Here is a 19,514-nt window from a genome sequence, read left to right as displayed (position 1 = left end):
GCATGGAGGTTGACCGGGGCCCGGGGCCGCCCGTGACCGCTGACCTCAGGACCCAGAACGTGCACGTGGAGATCGAGCAGCGGTGGCATCAGGTGGAGACCACCCCTCTCCGGGAGGAGAAACAAGTGCCCATCGCCCCCCTGCACTTGTCCCCTGAGGATGGAAGCGACCGACTGTCCACTCCCGAGCTGACCTCTGTGCTGGAGAAGGAGGTAATGGCCGGGCGGCATGGGCAGGGCAGCTCCGTGCAGCCACCTTCCCCGGCACCCGCTGTGCCTAACCCGCCCCAGGGACTTGCAGGCCCTCAGGCAGACAGACACGCGACAGCCCCCCCCCCACCACCGCCTCCCCGCCGAGCGCAGTGCAGGCCTGAGGCATGCTGGGGTGGGGGGTGGCAGGGAGGGCACCGGGCCCTTCTGGAGACCAGAGGAGCGGCACTGACACTGAGAGCCAGAGGTGCCAGAGATGGGGCGGGTGGGCTGCAGGCCAGGTGGGGCCCCGTCTGCCCTGCTTCCGCCACGCACTAGAGGCTGGGGGCGGAAGAGGTATGTGAACAGAGTTAGCTTTCTGTCTGGACTGGGCAGCCCTGCGACCCTCAGTGAGACCTGATGGGTGCGGGGCAGGCAGCAGGAGGCGGGGCTGATTCTAGGTATTGGGGGCAGGACGGGCCTGCTGGGGGGCCTGGCACGAGCCTCCTCCAGATGCAGAGGTGGGTGAGCGGTCCCCGCACTTGGTAACGTGACATTTCCCTTCACGAGGAAGCGCCCAGAAGTCAAACCTGCAGAAGCTGGGCCGTGGGTTTGTGAGTCTGAGCAGAGGTGCCACGGCCAAGGAGGTGGAGTTCCACCTGCCTCTCAGGAGTCCTCAAGGATGCGATTCACGTGTGCGCTTGACTTGGGTGGCTAACGAAATCACAGCTTGGCCGCTGGCCTGCCTTCACTTCTCATCCTCTTCTTATTTGGTTAGGTTCACGAGGCTGACGTTTATCACTAGCATCAACGCTTGGATTTTTTCCCAGTTTTTTCCATTTTCTACGCCTGTTAATACAGTAATAGAGGCAAGATGTGGAAAAGTAACAGTTCAAACTCACATTGCTCTAAACAGCCAAAACGAGCCTGCAAGTCAGCAGGCCACACACTGGACCCTGAGTTCGTTTCAGACGGCAGGGTCTGAAAACCAAGGTCCGCGTGCTGGTCGGCACAGTCTGCTGCACGCCCAGCTCCCTGCTTGCCACGGCCCGGCAGCTGGGCACGTAGGCAACGTTCCAGAGAGGGGCAGATGGGTGATGGCTGGATTCACAGCCAGTGACAGCAGGAGTGTGAAGCAGCTCAATTCTTGAGGACCTCTTCTCACGAACAGAATTTTATATGAAATCCATTGTATCCAACTGGTCAAACAGGGTTTCCCCAGAAGCCAAGGTCGAGCCTGGCGTGAGACCTGCCCTGGGGCAGCACAGGCGTGCTTGGCCACGCTGAGGACCCCCAAAGGACCCAGTGGGCAGTCTTCCCTCTGACAGGGGCACGAAGTCCTCATTTCCTGGTGGGGTCTGCACCTGGTGGATCCTCAAGCAGGTCCACGTGGAGCTTACGTGGCTGCCCAGGTTGATTCACAGCTTGAGCTGGAACCTTGGGTGAAGACCTGATGAGCACATCCACCCAGGTGTGGCCGCCTGCAAGGCCCTCGGAGGCGCCACTGAGCTCCAGCCCAGCTGGAACTGGGCACACCACCGAGCGCCCGTGCCGTGCTGCTGCTCCTGTTACCGCCATTTTGCTTAAAAACGTGTGTCTTTTTGCCAACAGTTGGAGCAGAGCCAGAAGGAGGCCTCAGACCTTCTAGAGCAGAACCGGCTGCTGCAGGACCAGCTGAGGGTGGCTCTGGGCCGAGAGCAGAGCGCCCGGGAGGGCTATGTGCTGCAGGTAGGGCTGCGGGGCCGCTACGGCCCTCCAGGCGCCCTCGGGCTTCAGTGTGCAGGACCCAGGCAGGCTAGGAACGTGCAAAACCGAGTGCCAGGCCTCTGGACGCCTGTGCCACTGGAGCGGGCTGCCTGGGTCTCCTCCTTGTGCAACAAGTTGGAGGATCTGCCTGAGCCCTCTACGTCGAAGGGTTTTTTAGATGTTTTCAATAGTAGTCCTTCTCCTTGGCTTCCCAGAGTCCACTGTATATTTATCATCAACATCACGTGTTTGCATGTTGTTTCTAACTTTGCACAATGGCAGCGTTAGTCCCACTTTACAGATTTAAGGACTTGGGTTAACAGCCACATGCCTCCTTTTATGGCCAAGCCCATGGCAGAGCTAGAACTGGTTTCCTGCCCCTGACCGTGTCTGTACCACACCTACAAGGCAGCCTGGGGCTGTTACCACTAGCCTAGTGGCCCATTTCTTACTTTCTGCCTAGGCTGAAGTTTGAGGGGGAAACATGGCCGCCCAGCCCTGAGCCAGCCTGCCCAGTGGTGTGGAGGGGAGGGAGGGCAGCAGCCTGAGTCCTGAGCTGAGAGTCCAAACCTAGCGTCTTCCTGCAGAGGCTCATGCAGCAGCAGGCATGCCACAGGCATCTTGCCAGGCAGGAGGTCACCTGGATGGAGCAGGCCGATGTGAGCCAACTCTTCTGCAGCGTTTCAGGCCCTGCTCTAGTTCTGGGGTATAAAACAACACTCTCCTGCCCCCTCAGCCAACGTGCAGTGGGGAGAGGTAACTGACAGACGAGGGGGAAAGCAAGACAGGGCGATGGGACGGAGAACCCGAGCTCTTGGCCAAGGCTGAAGGCACAGCATTCAAGTCAGGGTCCTGCACTGACCAGAACCCGCGGCGCCCCCTCCCCTGCAGCATCAGCCTCCTTGCCTGTGTAGACCTAGACTTCGTCCCCGAGGGCTCTTCAGACTCTCAAGGACCCAGAATCTCCGTGATAAGTTTTTGCATCAGCATTTCCAGACTACACAGCACACTAGCTTCCTTGGTCCGAGTGGATCGTCTGGGCGGAGTCTGCCCTCCTACCTCTCTCTTCATGCCCTTTTTGTGGCACGTTTCTTCTGCCTTCCTTTCCCCCTAAGCTTTGGCCATGGCCCTGGGCACCCCGTGTCCCCTGGACCCTCCTCCTTAGCCCTTCAACCATAGTTGTCGCCATGCCCAGTTCAGACTCTGAGGTACCGGAACCTGGTGATGGGGGGCACCCCTCTTTCCTGCATGTCTCACTCCGGGGCTTTCTGAGTCATTTGTGCAGACCCCGCGGGCTTGGGAAGCATCTTTTTAAACCCTGGTTTGGGCCGCCATCCTACACGCACTCATTTCACACCAGGTGGTAAAAACCCTGGCGGCAGAGTTTGAACATTACTACCCTGTCCTGTGTCTGACCTGGACGATTGCATGAGCCCGCACTGAAGCCCATCCGTCAGCTGACACGCTAACACCTCCCCGCCAGGGCAAAGGACAGTTTACTTTTAACCTCCCTACGTGCTTTGACAATTCTTATAATCAAAAGTCTGAATGAGCAAGGGGCTTTGGGGTTAAGGGTGAGAAGGATCTGCAGCTGGGGGTGGGCTCCGCGCCGATGGCCGGGAGGAGCTGGCAGGGTGTGGACGTGGAGTGTCTAACTTACCGTAACTGAGTGTCACATCTGTGGCTTCCCCACCAGCACACCTGGAGGGAGCCACAGGCAGGCCAGTTCTTAGGCTGAGCTGTTCTCACTCCTTTCACGTTCTTCTTTCTTCCTGCGTTAATTAGTTCTGTCTGTTCTGCATGCCTTTTAGTTTGGGGAGTTTCGTTTCAATTGTGTTTTATTTTCTGCATGCTTCACTTTCTTATTTTGAATATGCCACAAAGGTTTGTTTGTTTTGTTAACTCTCATATTTCACTCCATGGTTTGCGTTTTCCCCTTCGTTTTGTCTTCTTGCAGGTAGAGATTAGTTCTTCCTGTTACTGTAGAGGACGGGCTCCACCTCTCACAGGAAAATGTTTCGGATGTCACCTCGCTGACATCCGCCAGCGGTGCCTCCCTTCCTTCTCCCCTGTCCCAGAAGGAAGTGGCGTCGTCACCGGTCCTGCGCTTTGGTGGGGTTTGTGGTCTGGAGCTGTGTGCCTTTTGTTTTGCAAAACAAACAAACGGATGCTTTGCTCTGCTCCCGCCCGCCCGCCCTCCCGTCCCTCTTGCTGGAGTCTCTCGTCCCTCAGTCTTCGTTTTGCTTATCAGTGTGCTCCATTATTCAGTTTTGTTTGGTTTATTTCTCCTAGAAGCTGTTCGGTTAGAGCTGTTTTGAATGTTAATGTCCATGTTTTCTGTTCACCTGGAAGCAGCTACTTACCAAAAAAAAAAAAAAAAAAAAAACTGAGACGATTTGTTAGTTGTTTTTCTTTTTTTTAAATGAAAATAAAATTGTGCAGAGGATAAAAGGCAGACCCACCAAGGAGCCTTTCTGTGGTTGACCCTGGCCAGAGGTGTGACACTCAGAACTGGGAGGCCGAGTGTTACTAACCCGTATTTCATCGGTTTTTTTAAGACTGAAGTGGCCACCTCCCCGTCCGGCGCCTGGCAGAGGCTCCACAGAGTCAACCAGGATCTGCACGGCGAGCTGGAGGCCCAGTGCCAGCGCCAGGAGCTCATCACGCGGCAGATCCAGGCCCTGAAGCGCAGCTACGGGGAGGCCAAGGACGCGATCCGGCACCACGAGGCCGAGATCCGGAGCCTCCAGGCACGGCTTGGCAATGCCGCCGCCGAGCTCACCATTAAGGAGCAGGCACTGGCCAAGCTCCAGGGCGAGCTGAAGCTGGAGAAGGACAAGGTCCGCGAGCAGCTGGAGGAGCGGCAGCACAGCGAAGCCGCGCTCAACGCCCAGCTGCGCGCCAGTGAGCGGAAGCTCCAGAGCGCGGAGGCCCTGCTGCTGGGGAGGACGCAGGAGCTGCGGGACCTGGAGAGGCAACAGGCGCTGCAGCGGGACCGGCAGAAGGAGGTGCAGAGGCTGCAGGAGCGCATCGCCGACCTCAGCCAGCAGCTCAGCGCCAGCGAGCGGGCCCAGAGGCTGATGGAGGAGAAGCTGCAGAGGAACTACGAGCTGCTGCTGGGGAGCTGTGAGCGGGAGAAGCAGGAGCTTCTGCAGAGCCTGAAGGAGGCGGAGGACAGGGCCAGCGCCTTCGAGGACCGGCTCCAGGACCACGAGCAGCAGATGGAGGTCCTGCAGAAGGAGAAGCTGAGTGCCAAGTCCGAGGGCAGCGAGGTGGTGCACCGGCTGGAGGAGCAGCTGGAGATGAAGGAGGCCAGCATCCAGAAGCTGGCCGAGCACGTCCAGAGCCTCCGAGACGAGCGGGACCTGATCAGGCAGCGCTTCCAAGAGCTGATGGGCCGCGTCGCCTTGTCCGACGGGGACGTGGCTGCGCTTGAGGAGAAGCTGAAGGGGAGGGAGGCTGACTACCAAAGCCTGGAGCGCTCCTACAGGAGGATGGCCAGCCAGCTCCAGGGCGCGCACACACGACTCCAGGAGAAGGAGGAAGAGCTGAGGTGCATCCAGGATACGCATGAGAAGGCGCTGGCGAGGAAAGAGCGGGATCTCCAGGATGTGCTGGTTAAGATGACTGCCTTGGGGAGCAGCTTAGAGGAAACAGAAGTGAAGCTCCAGGCAAAGGAAGAGATCGCAAGGCAGTTTGCCAAGGAGTCCTCAGAGGACGCCGAGGAGCCACGGAGCTTCTTGGAAGAAGCCGAGGAGGAGGACGGCATCGCGCGTTCGGGCCCACAGCTCCGGGCTGCCAGCGCACCTCCGGGGGCTGCCCTGGGGGAGGAGCACAGGGACAGCAGCCCGAGGAGAGAAAAGAGCCCAGTGCCCCCAAGGTCAGAAGTGTCCGACAGGGAGGGGCACCTGCAGAGCACCTCAAAGCCCGACCAGGGAGCACCCGGCCTTAAGAGGCAAAGAATCCGGTTCTCCACGATCCAGTGCCAAAAGTACACCCACCCTGACGGGTCTGAGAGGACCTGGACCAGCAGCACGTCCTCTGACACCAGTCAGGACCGCTCACCCTCGGAGGAAAGCATGTCGTCGGAGGCCACCCCCAGCTCGCTCCCAGCGACCAGCGACTCGGACACCTACCTGTCCATCATCCACTCCCTGGAGACCAAGCTCTACGTCACCGAGGAGAAGCTCAAAGATGTGACAGTGAAGCTGGAGAGCCAGCAGGGCCAGAGCCAGGAGGCCCTGCTTGCTCTGCACCAACAGTGGGCTGGCACCGAGGCGCGGCTGCGCGAGCAGCTCCGTGCCAGCCTGCTCCAGGTCGCCGCGCTGGCCTCCCAGCTGGAGCAGGAGAGACAGGCGAGGGCGGAGGTGGTTGAGAACCACGTGGAGGAGCTCGGTGACTTCCGGGTGAAGAACAGCCAGGCCCTGGCTTGCCTGGAAAGCTGCCGGGAACAGCTGCGGTCGCTGCCGGCTGACGCGGGGGCGGGGCTCCTGGCCGGCGTGGAAAGCTTGCTGGTCGGTGCCATCCAGGCCCTGGGTCACCAGCCACCTCCCGCAGGGGAGGCGGGTTTCTCGGAGGAAGAAAAAGCGACCTCACGGCAGCCACCACACCTGCCGGAGCTGAGCGACCAGGAGCAGCTCCAGCTCCTTTCTGATCAGATAGCCCTGGAAGCCACGCTGATAGACCAGATAGCAGACTCACTGAAAAACACCACCTCCGATATCTCGCACGTGCTCCTCGAGATCTCTCAGTCCGGAAAGTGGCCGCTGGAGTCCGAAAGTACCGTGACCTGTCCTAGGGCCCCAGTGGATGCCTGGGCCAAGAAGGTGCTGGTGGATGGAGAATTCTGGAGCCAGGTCGAGTCCCTGAGCCGGCACCTGGAGACGCTGGGCGGAGAGGCAGCCAGTGCCTCGGGAGGTGGGCGGCCAAACGCCCCGCCAGCCCCGGTCCCTGCCCTGGCCGACGCCACGTGGGTCAGGGCGGAGCTCAGCCTTGCCGTGCATTCGGTGAGGGGGTCCCTCCACCGCAGGCTGCAGAGCATCCAGGAGACCCTCCAGGGGACACAGGCAGCCCTGCAGCAGCACAAACGCCTGCTGGGGGAGATCCTAGGGGCCTACCAGACACCCGACTTCGAGAGAGTGATGCTGCAGGTCTCGGAAACCCTCCAGCTTCCAGCAGGTGCCGGAGATGGTGTCCAGGTGTCCTGGACTGGGAGCCTGCCGGAAGAAGTACCAAGTCATCAGGACCCAGCTGGCTCACAGGCTCTCTGTCCCTTGTCCAGCCAGAGCTCTGGGGCCTTGGTTGCTATTCAGGAAGAGCTTGCCCTGCAGCTTAAAGACAAGGCCAGTCTCTTGGGAGAGATCTCTGCCACTTTAACCTCACTTCTCTCTGTGGAGGCAGTGCGAGACTGTCAGAAGCTCCTCCAGGCATCCCGGCATCTCTCCCGTAGCGCTTGTCTGGGAGGCCTCGGCCAGTATTCTTCCTTATTAGTTCAAGATGCGATTATTCAGGCTCAGGTGTGTTACACAGCCTGCAGGGTCCGGCTGGAGTACGAAAAGGAGCTCCGGGGCTACAGGGAGTCCTGGTCGGGCGGGGGGGCCCCCTGTCAGGAGCACGAACACGCTGTGGGGGCCCTGAGGGAGGAGTACGAGGGGCTTCTCCGCAAGCAGAAGAGCGAGTACCTGGAGCTGATCACCATCGTTGAACGGGAGAACGCGGAGCTCAAGGCCAAGGTCGCCCAGCTGGGCCAGCGGCAGAGGTGCCTGGAAGAGGGGCAGAGTGAGCGCCGTGAGAGCCTGGCTGCCCCACGAGGGTGGTTTGAGGAGTGGAAGGTCAGCTACCCAGGGGAGCGGCTGAGCCGGGCGGAGGGTGCGCCGCAGGCTGCGCGCGGCAGGGTCCTGAGCCAGCTGGATGCCTTGGCGGGGGACAGGCAGGACCTGGAGAGGCAGCCTGTGGACCAGGTGCAGACCCTGGAGGACAAGTTCCAGCTCAAGATCAGGGAGCTGCAGGCCGTCCATGAGGAGGAGCTGCGGTGCCTGCAGGAGACCCTGCGCCACTACCAGGGGCGGCCCCCTGCCGCCCCACCAGCCCATGGACCCCCGTCCTCCAGCCGGCCAGCTGAGGGGGAGGCCGACTCCATGGTGGGGCTGAAGGGGCGCATCCAGGAGTTGGAGGCCCAGGTGGACGTCCTGCGGGAAGCGCTGGAGCACAAGGACCTGGCGGGTGGCGCAGCCTCACTGCGGGAAGAGCGCCAGAGGGACTTTGAGAGCCTCAAGGTTTCGAAGCAGAGCGGTCGGGGGGCGTCCAGTGCAGGCGGAGCTGGGACACGGTTCTTGGCTCCAAGTCACCGAACAGCAGAAGGAGCTGATGGGCTGTTCCCCGCCTGACCTCCCACTGGCTGCGGTGGGGTCCCAGCAGGGCCTGGCAAGGCAGGGTGGTGGGGAAGCTCCCCCACTGCCCCCACCTCCAGGCTGTGCAGACCTGGACCTGGCGAGGGTCCTCTCCTTCCTGCTGTCCTAGCAGAGCAGAGTTGGGCTTCCCAAAGGCTAGAATGTTTGCAGTGGGGTGTTGAGGGCCACTCCCCGCCCCAGTTCTGTGGGGACAGATGTCTGGTGGGAACCCTGCGTGGGAACGGCTGCTCTTACAGGGAGCACAGCCTTATTTGCTCCAGGGGTTTTGAGAAGTGACCTTCCCACCACACCCCGACCCCGTTTCACACCCATCTTGGTAGACAGGATTCCCAGGCCCTGGCCCACCAAGGTGACGTTTCGGGCCCTGGGGCGTTGGGCTGTGTGGAGCCGTCAGGGCAGCCTGGGCTCTGGGCTTCGTCCTCTCGGGCTTCTCGCCATCCCTTGAGCTGCATCCAGTAGACGCCAGGCTCTTCCCGTGCCCTCGGTCCCCAGCCCCGTCCTCCATCTGTGAGCCGGCAGTGCGTCCAGTACTGAGGGCAGCCCGGCGCTGCTGCGACAAGTAGGCGGGCCGTTAGTACCTGCCAGGCCGTTTCCACTGCTCTGTTCCCAAGTCAGTCCAAACCTTTTGAAGGCCATTCTGGATCCCAAGGAAGCTTCAAGGGCTGTTGGAAAGTGCCACACAGTCCCCGTGCGGCCGGCGCACACCAGTGCCGCGTTGAAAGTAACTTCCCAGCCGCTTCCCACAACACCCAGCGCGTCTGCGCAGCAGGAAACTCACACAAGGCCCAGACTGGCTCTCACGCCCATCGGCACGAACCCGGGAGGGAGGAAAGCCCTGGGCTGACACTGGGGGCAGGCTCTGCCCCGGCGGTGATGCAGGCTGGGGCTTGGATGCTGCCTGCTGTGGGCGGCGTCCTCTGTCCTGTGCCTATTCTTGTTGGGCCCTGTGAGACACGCAAAAATTACAACCAAAACCGCTCTCTTGGGGCCCGGTTGACAGCTGTTACTTGTGCAGATTTTTGCCCAGGTCAGGGAGACTGGGGTCTTGGCCTGAGGGCCCCTCTTCTGATAGCTGAAGGCTGGTGCTCTTTCTCACGACTCTGCACCGTGGTTGCCGAGGAACTTTGATTGATCCCAGGGATTACTTACTGGCTTAAAAATTAGATTGTTTCTTAAACACATATACTCTCCAAGGAAGCAGCCAGTCTTTAAAGACACCTTAGTGTTTCTGTAGGAAGAATTTTGACCCTTATCTTTATTCTAAAGCCCTCAAATCAAACTAAGACCTTGCAGCTATGTGTTAACCAAGAGTCCACGTTGAACCACAGCATGCGAGAGGGCAGCGCTAGGACCCTCCAGTGTCCCGGGGTGTGAGGGCAGTGAGAGGAGACAGCAGCTTCCAGGTGGAGCCCCTGCAAGAAGAAAAACGCCCAGTGCGTGGTGCACAGCACTTAAGACCACTTCCCCAGTGAAGCAGATCTGTCGCAGGGAAGTCCAGACTCTGACCGTGAGTTTGAAAAATACTGACCGGAGAGTCTCAGAAGGGCCTCTCAGTCACCGTGGGGGCTGAGACAGAGGTGCCCACACACGGAGGCTGGATTTCTTGGTACCCTTCCTTGATCCCATGTGCAAGTACAGTATACTTGGATTTGGAATTACGTGCCCACATTCTTCCAGTTTTTAAGGATCAGTGAAAGGTGCGATCCCTACTTTGAAACAGATCTTGCAAGGGATTTAGACAAGAAATGTGCCTCCACGCACAGAACAGCTGCACAGACCACCCCTCATACCCACCCACCCCATCAGCGAGACCAACTGATAAGCCAGGCCTGGGTTACTACACAGCAAGGGGGTGTGGGGTGGTCTGAGCCCTTCTTATTAGGTCATGCCTGTGTCCTTCCCCACACCCATGTCTAGGTCAAACACCAAGCCAGGCTGCAGCGAGGCACAGACAGGTTTGGAGAGCAGCTCTTCCGTCGTGGGTCTTGGTACAGTTAGCAGAGGCACTCGTTAATTAGCGCTCCCTCTTTGTACTCCTTCCAAAGGAAAAGGAAAAGTCGTACACCCTAGCCTAATTTCCTCAGTGGACGCCTGAGAGGTTCAGTGACCCGGTGAGGGCGGCCAGTTGGGCAGTGGCAGGGCTGGGCCCCCTGGCTCCGTGCACTGGGCTACCCGCCACCCGTCACTCACAGGACGGCCTTGGCTCCCTGCGGCTGACAAAGACATTACTGTTCATGACTGTGCTTGATGCCCATGAAACTCAGACCAGACGCGGCCAGCCTCTGCCCGTTCACTGTCCTTCCCCTTCCTGTCGGTCCATAAAGGTCCAAGATTGGCTACTTTAAATTCTACTGCGGCCTTTTCCTGCCCACGATACCAGCTCTTTCTACAGAGAAATGGGATGCACAACCACCACAGAAATCAGGCACCCTTTTCTAAACGCTCTGGGAGCGTGAGACACGCAGGAGCAGAGTGAGTCTCCAGACAGCTGGCGCGGGGCTCAGCTCAAGAGAGCACCTTCTCTGTGCCAGGAGCCTGCAGGGCAGGGCTGAGGTCTGTTCAGTAAATAGCAGAAGAAAAGTCCGTAAAGCCTCTTGTGCACCTTGCAGGCCACGTGCGAGCGAGGGTTTGCAGCCATGGAAGAAACACACCAGAAGAAGATCGAAGACCTGCAGAGGCAGCACCAGCGGGAACTGGAGAAACTGCGGGAGGAGAAAGACCGCCTCCTGGCTGAGGAGACCGCGGCCACCATCTCAGGTGGGAGCCGCTAACCCCGGGGACGGGCGGCAGGGTCCCCCTGAGCTGATCGCACAGCTCTGAGCAGTGACTGGCCTCCTCACCATCTTTCGGCTGAGATTGAAGCCTCGTTACCCACGAGAATTCTTGGACAGTTCTCTTGGGGGAAAGGCTTGTTTGAGGAGCCCTTTGAGAGCTTGAGAGCCCCGCGCCAGCACTCCCGCTTTCCGTGGCTGCCGGCACACTTGGTGCTCATGAGGGGCTGCCCTGGCCTCATCGGCCCATCTGCTGGCACTTCTCTGGCAGCGGACACCTCTGCCCGCGGCCCTTGGTCCGTGAGAGCCCAGAGCGTCCGGACTGAGCCCTGGGCTTTTGGCCTGTGTCCCCTCCGTTCATGTTAACTGTCCTGCGGTGCTTGTGATTTTGGCACTAAGAAAACAGGCCCAGCCTGAAAGCCTGCTTGTCCTACACACTCATACTTGGATTTAACATTGACATTTATTCAATCAGTTTGGTTTTCTGTTAACATCAAGAAAAAAACATACCTGCATCCCCTTCATGGGGGAGTTCCCCGGGAATCCTCCCGGCCCAACTGCCAATGGCCTGGCATGAGCAGTGGGGGGATGTCCCGCCTTCCTGTCGGTCTCACCTCCCAAGCCCGTGGGTGCTGAGGGCCACATCCTGTCCACAGCCATCGAAGCCATGAAGAATGCCCACCGCGAGGAGATGGAACGGGAGCTGGAGAAGAGCCAGCGGTCCCAGATCAGCAGTGTCAATGCGGACATCGATGCCCTGCAGCGGCAGTACCTGTGAGTCAGCGGAGGTGGCCCTTGCGGGCAGGGCCGGAGGGAGGTCCTTCGGGGACGGGGCGGCACCTTCCCTGTAAGAGCCACAGAGACTCGGGTCCCCAGGGTGGCGCAGGTGGAGGCCCGTGGGCGCTGAGGCTGCTCAGAGCCTCCTTCCTGAGGGGCCCAGCACCATCCTGGGGGCCAGCGAACCACTGCTCTCATGGCCCAAGTGGGCTCCTGTTACTGAGTCAAACAGAAACCAGCGACTAAAACGTAAAGAATGAGACGTGGCAGAGGAGATTTTATCAATACTGTCGGATCTTCAGGGCCGACCTCAGAGGCGACCCCAGATTCCTTCTGTCCGTCAGTTGCTGCTGCTTCAGGACTTCGTGGGCAGGGGACGCGGTGTAGTGCATGACACAGATGCTCTGTGGCTGTGCGTGGCAGAAGTGGCCACGATCCCTACATTTTTAAGAAGTGCGTGTGCCAGTTCTCTTTGCAGAGGCAAGGGAATGGGGAGCGTTCACCAGCACGGCCACTCTTTAGTTTTGCCCTCAGTGGAACTCGCACCACTCGGAGCGCCTCGACTGGCTGCTGCAGGGGCCGTGCAGAGCCAGCCTTCGTGGGGCTCCGCGATGCACAGAGTCAGGGTCTCTCCTCTCCCGGGCTCCCGTGCAGTGCAGTCAGGGAGCAGGTGGGTGGGCAGGCGGCCGGGAGCAGCTCACCTCGGCCGGAGGGGGTGTCGGTTCCACAGTACCAGCCCTTCTCAAGTCCAGGTGGCCGAGAACGAAGTCACGAGGCTTTGGTTTTTTGAGCGTGGATCGAGTTGGCACAGTGCTAGAAACGGTCCCAGGTCTGACCTCTCTCTGACACAGTGTGTTTTGGGGTGCGTGGGTGAGGCCTCTCCTGACCCTGGGAGAGGAGTGCCGCCCGTGGGGGCTGTTCGACTGCTGGTAAGAGCACAGGGACGGAGCCACCGAGCTGCATGGCCACTCGAGACCACAAGGTGCAGGGCTCTGCTCGCGGTCGCTCTGCTGTGTGGGTCTCGGCGTCCTTGAGGCTTCGCGGAGGGGACTCTGAGCTTCTTAGAGGCGTGGGCCCCGGGGCGAGGGCAGAGGAGTGAGCAGTGCCCTCTCCCCAGGGAGGAGCTGCAGTCCGTGCAGCGCGAGCTGGAGGTCCTCTCTGAGCAGTACTCGCAGAAGTGCCTGGAGAACGCCCACCTGGCCCAGGCGCTGGAGGCCGAGCGGCAGGCCCTGCGGCAGTGCCAGCGCGAGAACCAGGAGCTCAACGCCCACAACCAGGTGCGCCGCACTGGGGCCCCAATCTGCAGGCATCTCCCGACGTCTGGCGTCACCGGGGTGTGGACAGGAGCTCCCTGCAGCTGCTGGGGTTGAGCCCCTCCTGCTCCGCAGCTGGCCGCTGGCCTTGGGGTCTGGAGGCTCTGAGATGTCTGTTCCTCCTCCGTGGTTGCTGGGCGGCACGGGTCCAGGTCTCCCGTCCCCACGGCTGGGACCGTGTTTAAACACCTCCCAGTCAAGACCATACGCTGCTCGCATTTGATTCTGTCAGATTATTCTCTTAAAATGTGCCTGCTCCTGGGCCTCCCCGGTGGCGCAGTGGTTGAGAGTCCGTGTGCTGATGCAGGGGACGCGGGTTCGTGCCCCGGTCCGGGAAGATCCCACATGCCGCGGAGCGGCTGGGCCTGTGAGCCATGGCCGCTGAGCCTGCGCGTCCAGAGCCTGTGCTCTGCAACGGGAGAGGCTGCAGCGGTGAGGGGCCCGCGTACCGCAAAAAAAAAAAAAAAAATGTGCCTGCTCCTTAGAAAACTGGGGTGCATTTAAAATCCTGGCTAATGGAACAGCTCAAGGTAGGTCTAGTTTCAAAAAAGCTTCTCTGTGGGAACAAGACCCCTCGTCCTCCCCCCGCACTGAGGAGACAGCCACGTCGGCCTGGCCCAGGCTCGAGGCCTCTGTGGGCCCACAGCTGCCCATATGTGGGGGACACTCCAGCAGGACTGGTTCTGCTTGGTCACTGCGGTGGCCTAAGACAACCACCTGCTAGCTGGAAAGAAGGTACAGAAAGCGAGTGGTGAGGGTGGCCGGAGGTCCTGATCCTGCAGAAACTCAGGAGCACAAATACATTAGTCACGGTGACAGAAAGGGGCTGAGGAGCATGGATCCTGCAGCTGCAGTTCCACAAAAGCACTGGGCCGTGTAAATGGCTTTGGCAAGGGTGTCCACACTGACTCTGAGATGCCACCGTGCACAGGCTCCGCTGCAGGCCTCCCGTGCTGCATGCTACCCTGGCCACGCCCTGTGTTCGTGGCCAAACAGCTCTGTAGAGCACCCTGTTTGGTTGTGTTGCTGTCCCCCAGGAGCTGAACAACCGCCTGGCTGCTGAAATTTCACGGCTACGGACGCTGCTGACCGGGGACGCCGGTGGCGAGGCTGCTGGTTCACCTCTCACGCAGGGCAAGGACGCCTATGAGTTAGAGGTACGGCTCAGAGCCATTTCCCTCTTTACCAGCTCACACCATACAAGCCTCTAGCTTATGGGCAGCAAGAGGGGGAGAACCTGGAAAGACCTGAGTCATGCCAGGACGCAAAAGAGAAGAGTTAGCTGCCAGGCAGCGTGGGACCCCTCACGAGGCCACAGGGACCTTTAACGCCCTCACTCACCTGCCCTCCGCCCCTCTGTTCTACCACGTCACAAACACTGACCAACTGAAATGAAACACTGAATAACTGTGAACACTGCGGCTGCTTGAGGTTCTTAAGGCTGTGTTACTCACGATCAGGAAGGTTCATCTTAAGTCAGAATGATTGCTTCTTATGTATGAGATGTTCTTTTATGAAAGCACTTAGATTCTTCCCCATTCAATTAAAATTTCACGAAACCATCTCTTCCTAATGTTGCGAGAGGCTGACCTGAGGTCTCTGCAGGACCCCTTCCTGGGCTCTGTGCCAGGAGCTCCCGGGCTGAGGACGAGGCTTTCGGGTCAGGAGGGGGTCACGGCCGTTTCTTCCTGACAAGGACCGGGAGAAAGCTGCCTGCCCACCGGCGTGGGGAGGCGAGTCCTCCGTGTGGCTCAGTCTTTGCTTTCGAGGCCCTGGCAGTCCCTCTGCTCCCGAATGTGAGTCTCTTAATTTCTCTCTTTTTCTAGGTTTTATTGCGGGTCAAGGAGTCAGAAATTCAGTACCTGAAACAGGAGATCAGCTCCCTCAAGGATGAGCTACAGACGGCGCTGCGGGTAACGCACGTCCCCACCCGTGGACCTGGGGGATGGGCTCCGGATGGGGCGGGGCCACGCGTGTCCAGAGTCGCATGTAGCAGCTCTGAAGTAGATTTAGAAGAATGGCAGCCTGCAGGTGGGCGCGGCAGGAACAAGGGGCCGTCCCCGTGCCCTCCACGTGCTGGGGCAGGGACCCGAGACCCAAGCACACTGTTGCCTCCTGCGGGCGCTCCTGGAGGCCAAGTCATTTAGGGGATCCAAGGCACAGGGGTTTTCCAGCCTGAAGCCACACAGTGGTCCTCGGGGCTCAAGGCGGCGCCAGCCTGGCTATAGCCCGGGGCCCTGCCATGCCTGTTCCACTCTGTGTCCAGTTTCTGCCTCAGGAAGGCGGGGGGCTGGCCTGCCTTCTCTGCTGCCGGTCCCATCCCCAGTCACCCCCGAAGCGCTCTGGCCCCAGGAGGACGGGCCACCCAGCCTGGCTGTAACTGCTCTTTGCCTTTCTATCCCCAAGGACAAGAAGTACGCTAGTGACAAGTACAAGGACATCTACACAGAGCTCAGCATCGTGAGGGCGAAGGCCGACTGTGACGTCAGCAGGCTGCAGGAGCAGCTGAAAGCCGCGACCGACGCACTGGGTGAAAGGTCACCGGAACACACCCCCGTGTCCGGCTACGGTGAGTCCTCCAGCTCTGGATTCTGACTCAGTAACTCGCGCTGATTTAGTCCCGGAGCTGCTGGCGCTTGATTCAAGCAGAGGGGTTCTTTTCTCCGTCAGACTAACTTCCTGGTAGGGAACAGCTGCAGGGGTGGTAGGCGCCCGGCTCTCGGGCCCTCCTGGTTGGGAAGCCCTTCTCCTCCGACGCTGCACTGGTTGCCCTGAGGGACAGTCATACCTCGGGGGGTGTGTTTACAGTGACAGCCGGCTGCGTTTCCCATTTTCCTGAACAATTCACTCATTCCGTAAGCAGCTGGCTGGTTCTTGATCCTGGGGGTTTACCATAAAATCTGCAGAAGGCCATGGGGGGAGGGGATGGGGAAATGCCACCTACTGAAGAGATGCCCTAGCTCACTACCCGCTTCCTCTCAGCCGGCAAGGATCCCTCCTCGCCAGTTTGCATCGCTGCTGGGCGGGCACGTTACAGGTCTTCCTGAAGGCAGGCAGGCCATGTGCAGCGAAGCTCAAATCAGACCCGGGACGGGATGGTGACACTGGCTGCTTCCGAGGAGTCGTCTGGGGGCCAGGCGATTTAGGGTTAGGATTGAGCACGTGCAGCCCGTGACCCTTCTGGACGCACAGGAGCACAGAGCTGACTCTGCCTCCACGGTCGGGGGCTGAACCGTGAGGTCACCGCACAGCTCTCAGCAAGTGAGGGAGAGCGCCGGAAGTATGGGAAGTTAAAAACCCTGAGCAGCCCGGGGCTCTCAGGAGGAGGAGGGCGGCAGATGTGCCCAGCAGCCCAGGGGCAACGGGTGCTGCGGCCGGCCAACGGGGAGGAGCCTGGCCCGGGGCCTCGCGTGCCTCCTCCAGGTCTCCCAGCGCCCGGAACTGTTCCAAGGATCTCTTGCTTTACAGTTCTTTGTTTGGGGTTCTCGTGGGTTGTTGAAGGAAACGTCTCACGTGTGGGTGAGGATGATAAGCCTTGGAAGCCTGTTCCCAGGGGGTTTACAAAACGGGCACTGGGTCTGCTTGTCTTCTCAGATATAATGAAGTCTAAAAGCAACCCTGACTTCTTGAAGAAAGACAGATCCTGCGTCAGCCGACAGCTCAGAAGCATCAGGTCCAAGGTGAGTCTGGGGTCCAGCCCCTGTGTACGTAGAGCCCACCTAGGGCCACAGCAGAGGGTCCCCAGGGTTCCAGAACTCACTGGCCCCACATGCTTAGCCTGCTGGGCCAGTTCCAGGGGCTTCGCACTGAGTGTGTCCCTCGCCCAGCAGTGAGACCATCTCCTGCCAGCGACAGCGCAGGGCCAGGCCCACAGCAAGCAGGGGTCGGGTGAATCCCCTCAGACCGGCGCCCTGCTGGGTCGGTCCTGCCCCATCTGGACTGCTCCTTGCACGTCCCTAGTTCATGCTGACGCCGGCTGCCTTCGAGAGACAAAGCTGCCCGCGCCCCTTCCCCCCGCCAGCGTGTGTCCTCCGCCCCCACGTGCCCCTCTGTGGGAAGGTGGGTTGGAGGGTGGGGTGGCCAGCACGTTGCATTTAGGATTTATTGTGTGTGTGTCTTTTGTTTTCTGCTCTTTCCCCCGACAGTCCGTAATTGAGCAGGTCTCATGGGATAACTGAAACGACCCGCTTCCCGGTCCCTTGTCGTGTAGGTAAACCACTCTCACCACCACCCACCCGCCCGCCGCCCTCGAGGGGGTGCTACCTGCATGCACACTGCTCACACCTCCATAGCGAGCTCCTTGTTTTCCGGTCACTTTCATTCCTCCTGCTCCAGCCGGCACATACACGATCCATGTGAAGTTTCTTAACCTGTTCTGGGGAGTTAACTGCACTGTCACCTCTTAACAGAGGGGAGTTCCCCCCAGCTTGGTGGGCTGCCCGTGGGGCCAGCATCTCGGCCCCGTCACATGCATGTCGAATGGTTTGTGCGCTCACGTTCTCTGGGGGCACCGCTGCCCTCCGTCGGGAAGCGGACTTGACAGAGCCGCCCACTGCTGAAGTGCTCCCGCCCCGCGCCCCACGCCCTGTTAACAGGCTCAGGAGGCCCGAGCCCAGCAAGCCAGGGAGCTGATACCTCGCGCACGCAGCTCCGGAAACCACTCAGTACAGCGAGCGCTTGGGGCTGAGCGTTTGCCAGCCCTGAGGACCCCGGGTGCCTCCAAAGACAGGAAGCAGGGGCTGAATGAGTGCTGGCTCAGAAACATCAGGCTGTCTGACCCCGACCCTGCCTGGACGCTCCCGACTCCCACGAGGCCCAGGCATCCGGGGCACAGAGTCACTCATTCCCTAGTGGGTTTACTGGCTCGGCTGACCTGATGTCGTTGATCCTCTGATGAGGAAGTTGAGGACAGCAGGAAGGGCTCAGAACGGACGCTGGCGGGTGCGCCGGCTCACTTGGCGGGCTGAGGGGTTTGGTTTAGGGAGAGTTTACGGAAGGAAGTCCAAGTAGTTCTGTACTTGGTATGTTTATTTCCCTACAGTCCTGACTCACTTATCACCAGAAACGTTTAAGCCTGTTCAAAACTCAGTTCGGGCTTTTTTCTTTAAACGTGGAAAACATTCTGCTTAGCAAAAGGGCAACGTGTTCTTGGCTGTGGTTTTCTTGTTGATGATTTTACTTCTGTCTGAGGCTGAACTGTAGCTGCTGCAGGTTCACCGTGAGTGCTTTGGGCCTTTTGCCTGTAAGACGACAAACACTTCTGCCAGGGCCCTTCCAGGGAAGCCTTGCTCCAGCAAGCCCGCCCCATCAGGCGGACCGTGTGTCGGGGGAGGGAAAGTGCTTTGCAGGAATCCGCTGGTGGTCCAGTGGTTAGGACTTGGCGCTCTCACTGCTGGGGCCTGGGTTCGATCCTTGGTCGGGGGACTAAGATCCCACAAGCTGCACAGTACTTTGGGCTCTGGACAAAAGGCCAGAAGATCAGTGGAAACATCTCTGTCAGTAAGGGCCTTTGGCCATGAGATGTGCTGGCACACATGTGCGGCCGTGTAGATGGCAGCTTCTACGCTGGCCGGGAGCTTGCTAAAGCAGAGGCCGGGAATGAGGGAGGAAACTGTCAGGCACACCCACGAGGGTCTGCCTGTGGCTCTCTGCAAGGTCAGGACCCAGATGAGTGTGGGGAGAAGCCCAGGAGCAGGGTTTCCCAGAGGTGTGTTCGTTTGAGTCCAAGTTTGGCTTGCCAAGTTTGCGACGTAAAAGCAATGCTCTCGGTGTGTGGGGACAGCCCTGCTGGCCCAAGGAGGAAGCTGGGGCCCTTATAGTCCACCCTCGGGGACACCAGCCGTGATGCTGTGCCTGTAACGTGCTGTCAATGGACACTTGCACAGCTCCGTGCTGCCCTTTCTCCTGATTGTATTTGGAAACCGTGGAACCTCCCACAGGAAGACGGGAACTAAGTTGCCCAAAAACACCCTGTCACTGGTGCTTTTTGATACAGGGTCTGATGTATACGGCTGTCTATCTTTTCACGTGTGTTGTCTCTGTACCTGCCTCCCTCAGCAGGACAGAAAGGCTCAGCCCCCATCACGTCAGAAAGCTCGTTGCCTAAGAGCAGCTGGGCTCTTCTGGGATGGAGACCAGAGAGAGGACGTTTCCCGGGCTCCTCACGGAGGCCCCCGCCTGGTCGTCCTGAGCGTGGGGTCACGGAGGTGCTGGGTGTGCGGGGCAGCACGGGCTCTTCTCAGGCTCCGCCCCCACAGCTGTGGCAAGCGGCTGCACAGCAGGGATGATCACCAAGCATGTGTGACAGTG

The 19,514-nt window shown here is 59.7% G+C and overlaps 1 protein-coding gene across 1 annotated transcript in view; it reads left to right on the top strand.

The window, feature by feature from the left end:
- The window catches only part of MPRIP (myosin phosphatase Rho interacting protein), a 122,628-nt gene that overhangs the window by 95,246 nt on the left and 7,868 nt on the right, over positions 1-19,514 (top strand). Inside the window, 9 exon segments of the mRNA XM_024752140.1 lie at positions 1-212; positions 1,800-1,916; positions 10,954-11,101; positions 11,772-11,889; positions 13,010-13,169; positions 14,243-14,362; positions 15,032-15,118; positions 15,612-15,774; positions 16,800-16,885. The exon segment at positions 1-212 is cut by the window's left edge and continues 7 nt beyond it. Of these exon segments, the coding sequence (XP_024607908.1) occupies positions 1-212; positions 1,800-1,916; positions 10,954-11,101; positions 11,772-11,889; positions 13,010-13,169; positions 14,243-14,362; positions 15,032-15,118; positions 15,612-15,774; positions 16,800-16,885 (1,211 nt within the window).

This window comes from Neophocaena asiaeorientalis, unplaced genomic scaffold, assembly GCF_003031525.2.
Source record: "Neophocaena asiaeorientalis asiaeorientalis breed wild unplaced genomic scaffold, Neophocaena_asiaeorientalis_V1.1 scaffold540, whole genome shotgun sequence".
In the NCBI taxonomy this organism is placed as follows: Eukaryota; Metazoa; Chordata; class Mammalia; order Artiodactyla; family Phocoenidae; genus Neophocaena; species Neophocaena asiaeorientalis.
The sequence above is the reverse complement of the archived record's forward strand: the minus strand, read 5'-3'. Positions and strand labels throughout refer to the sequence as shown.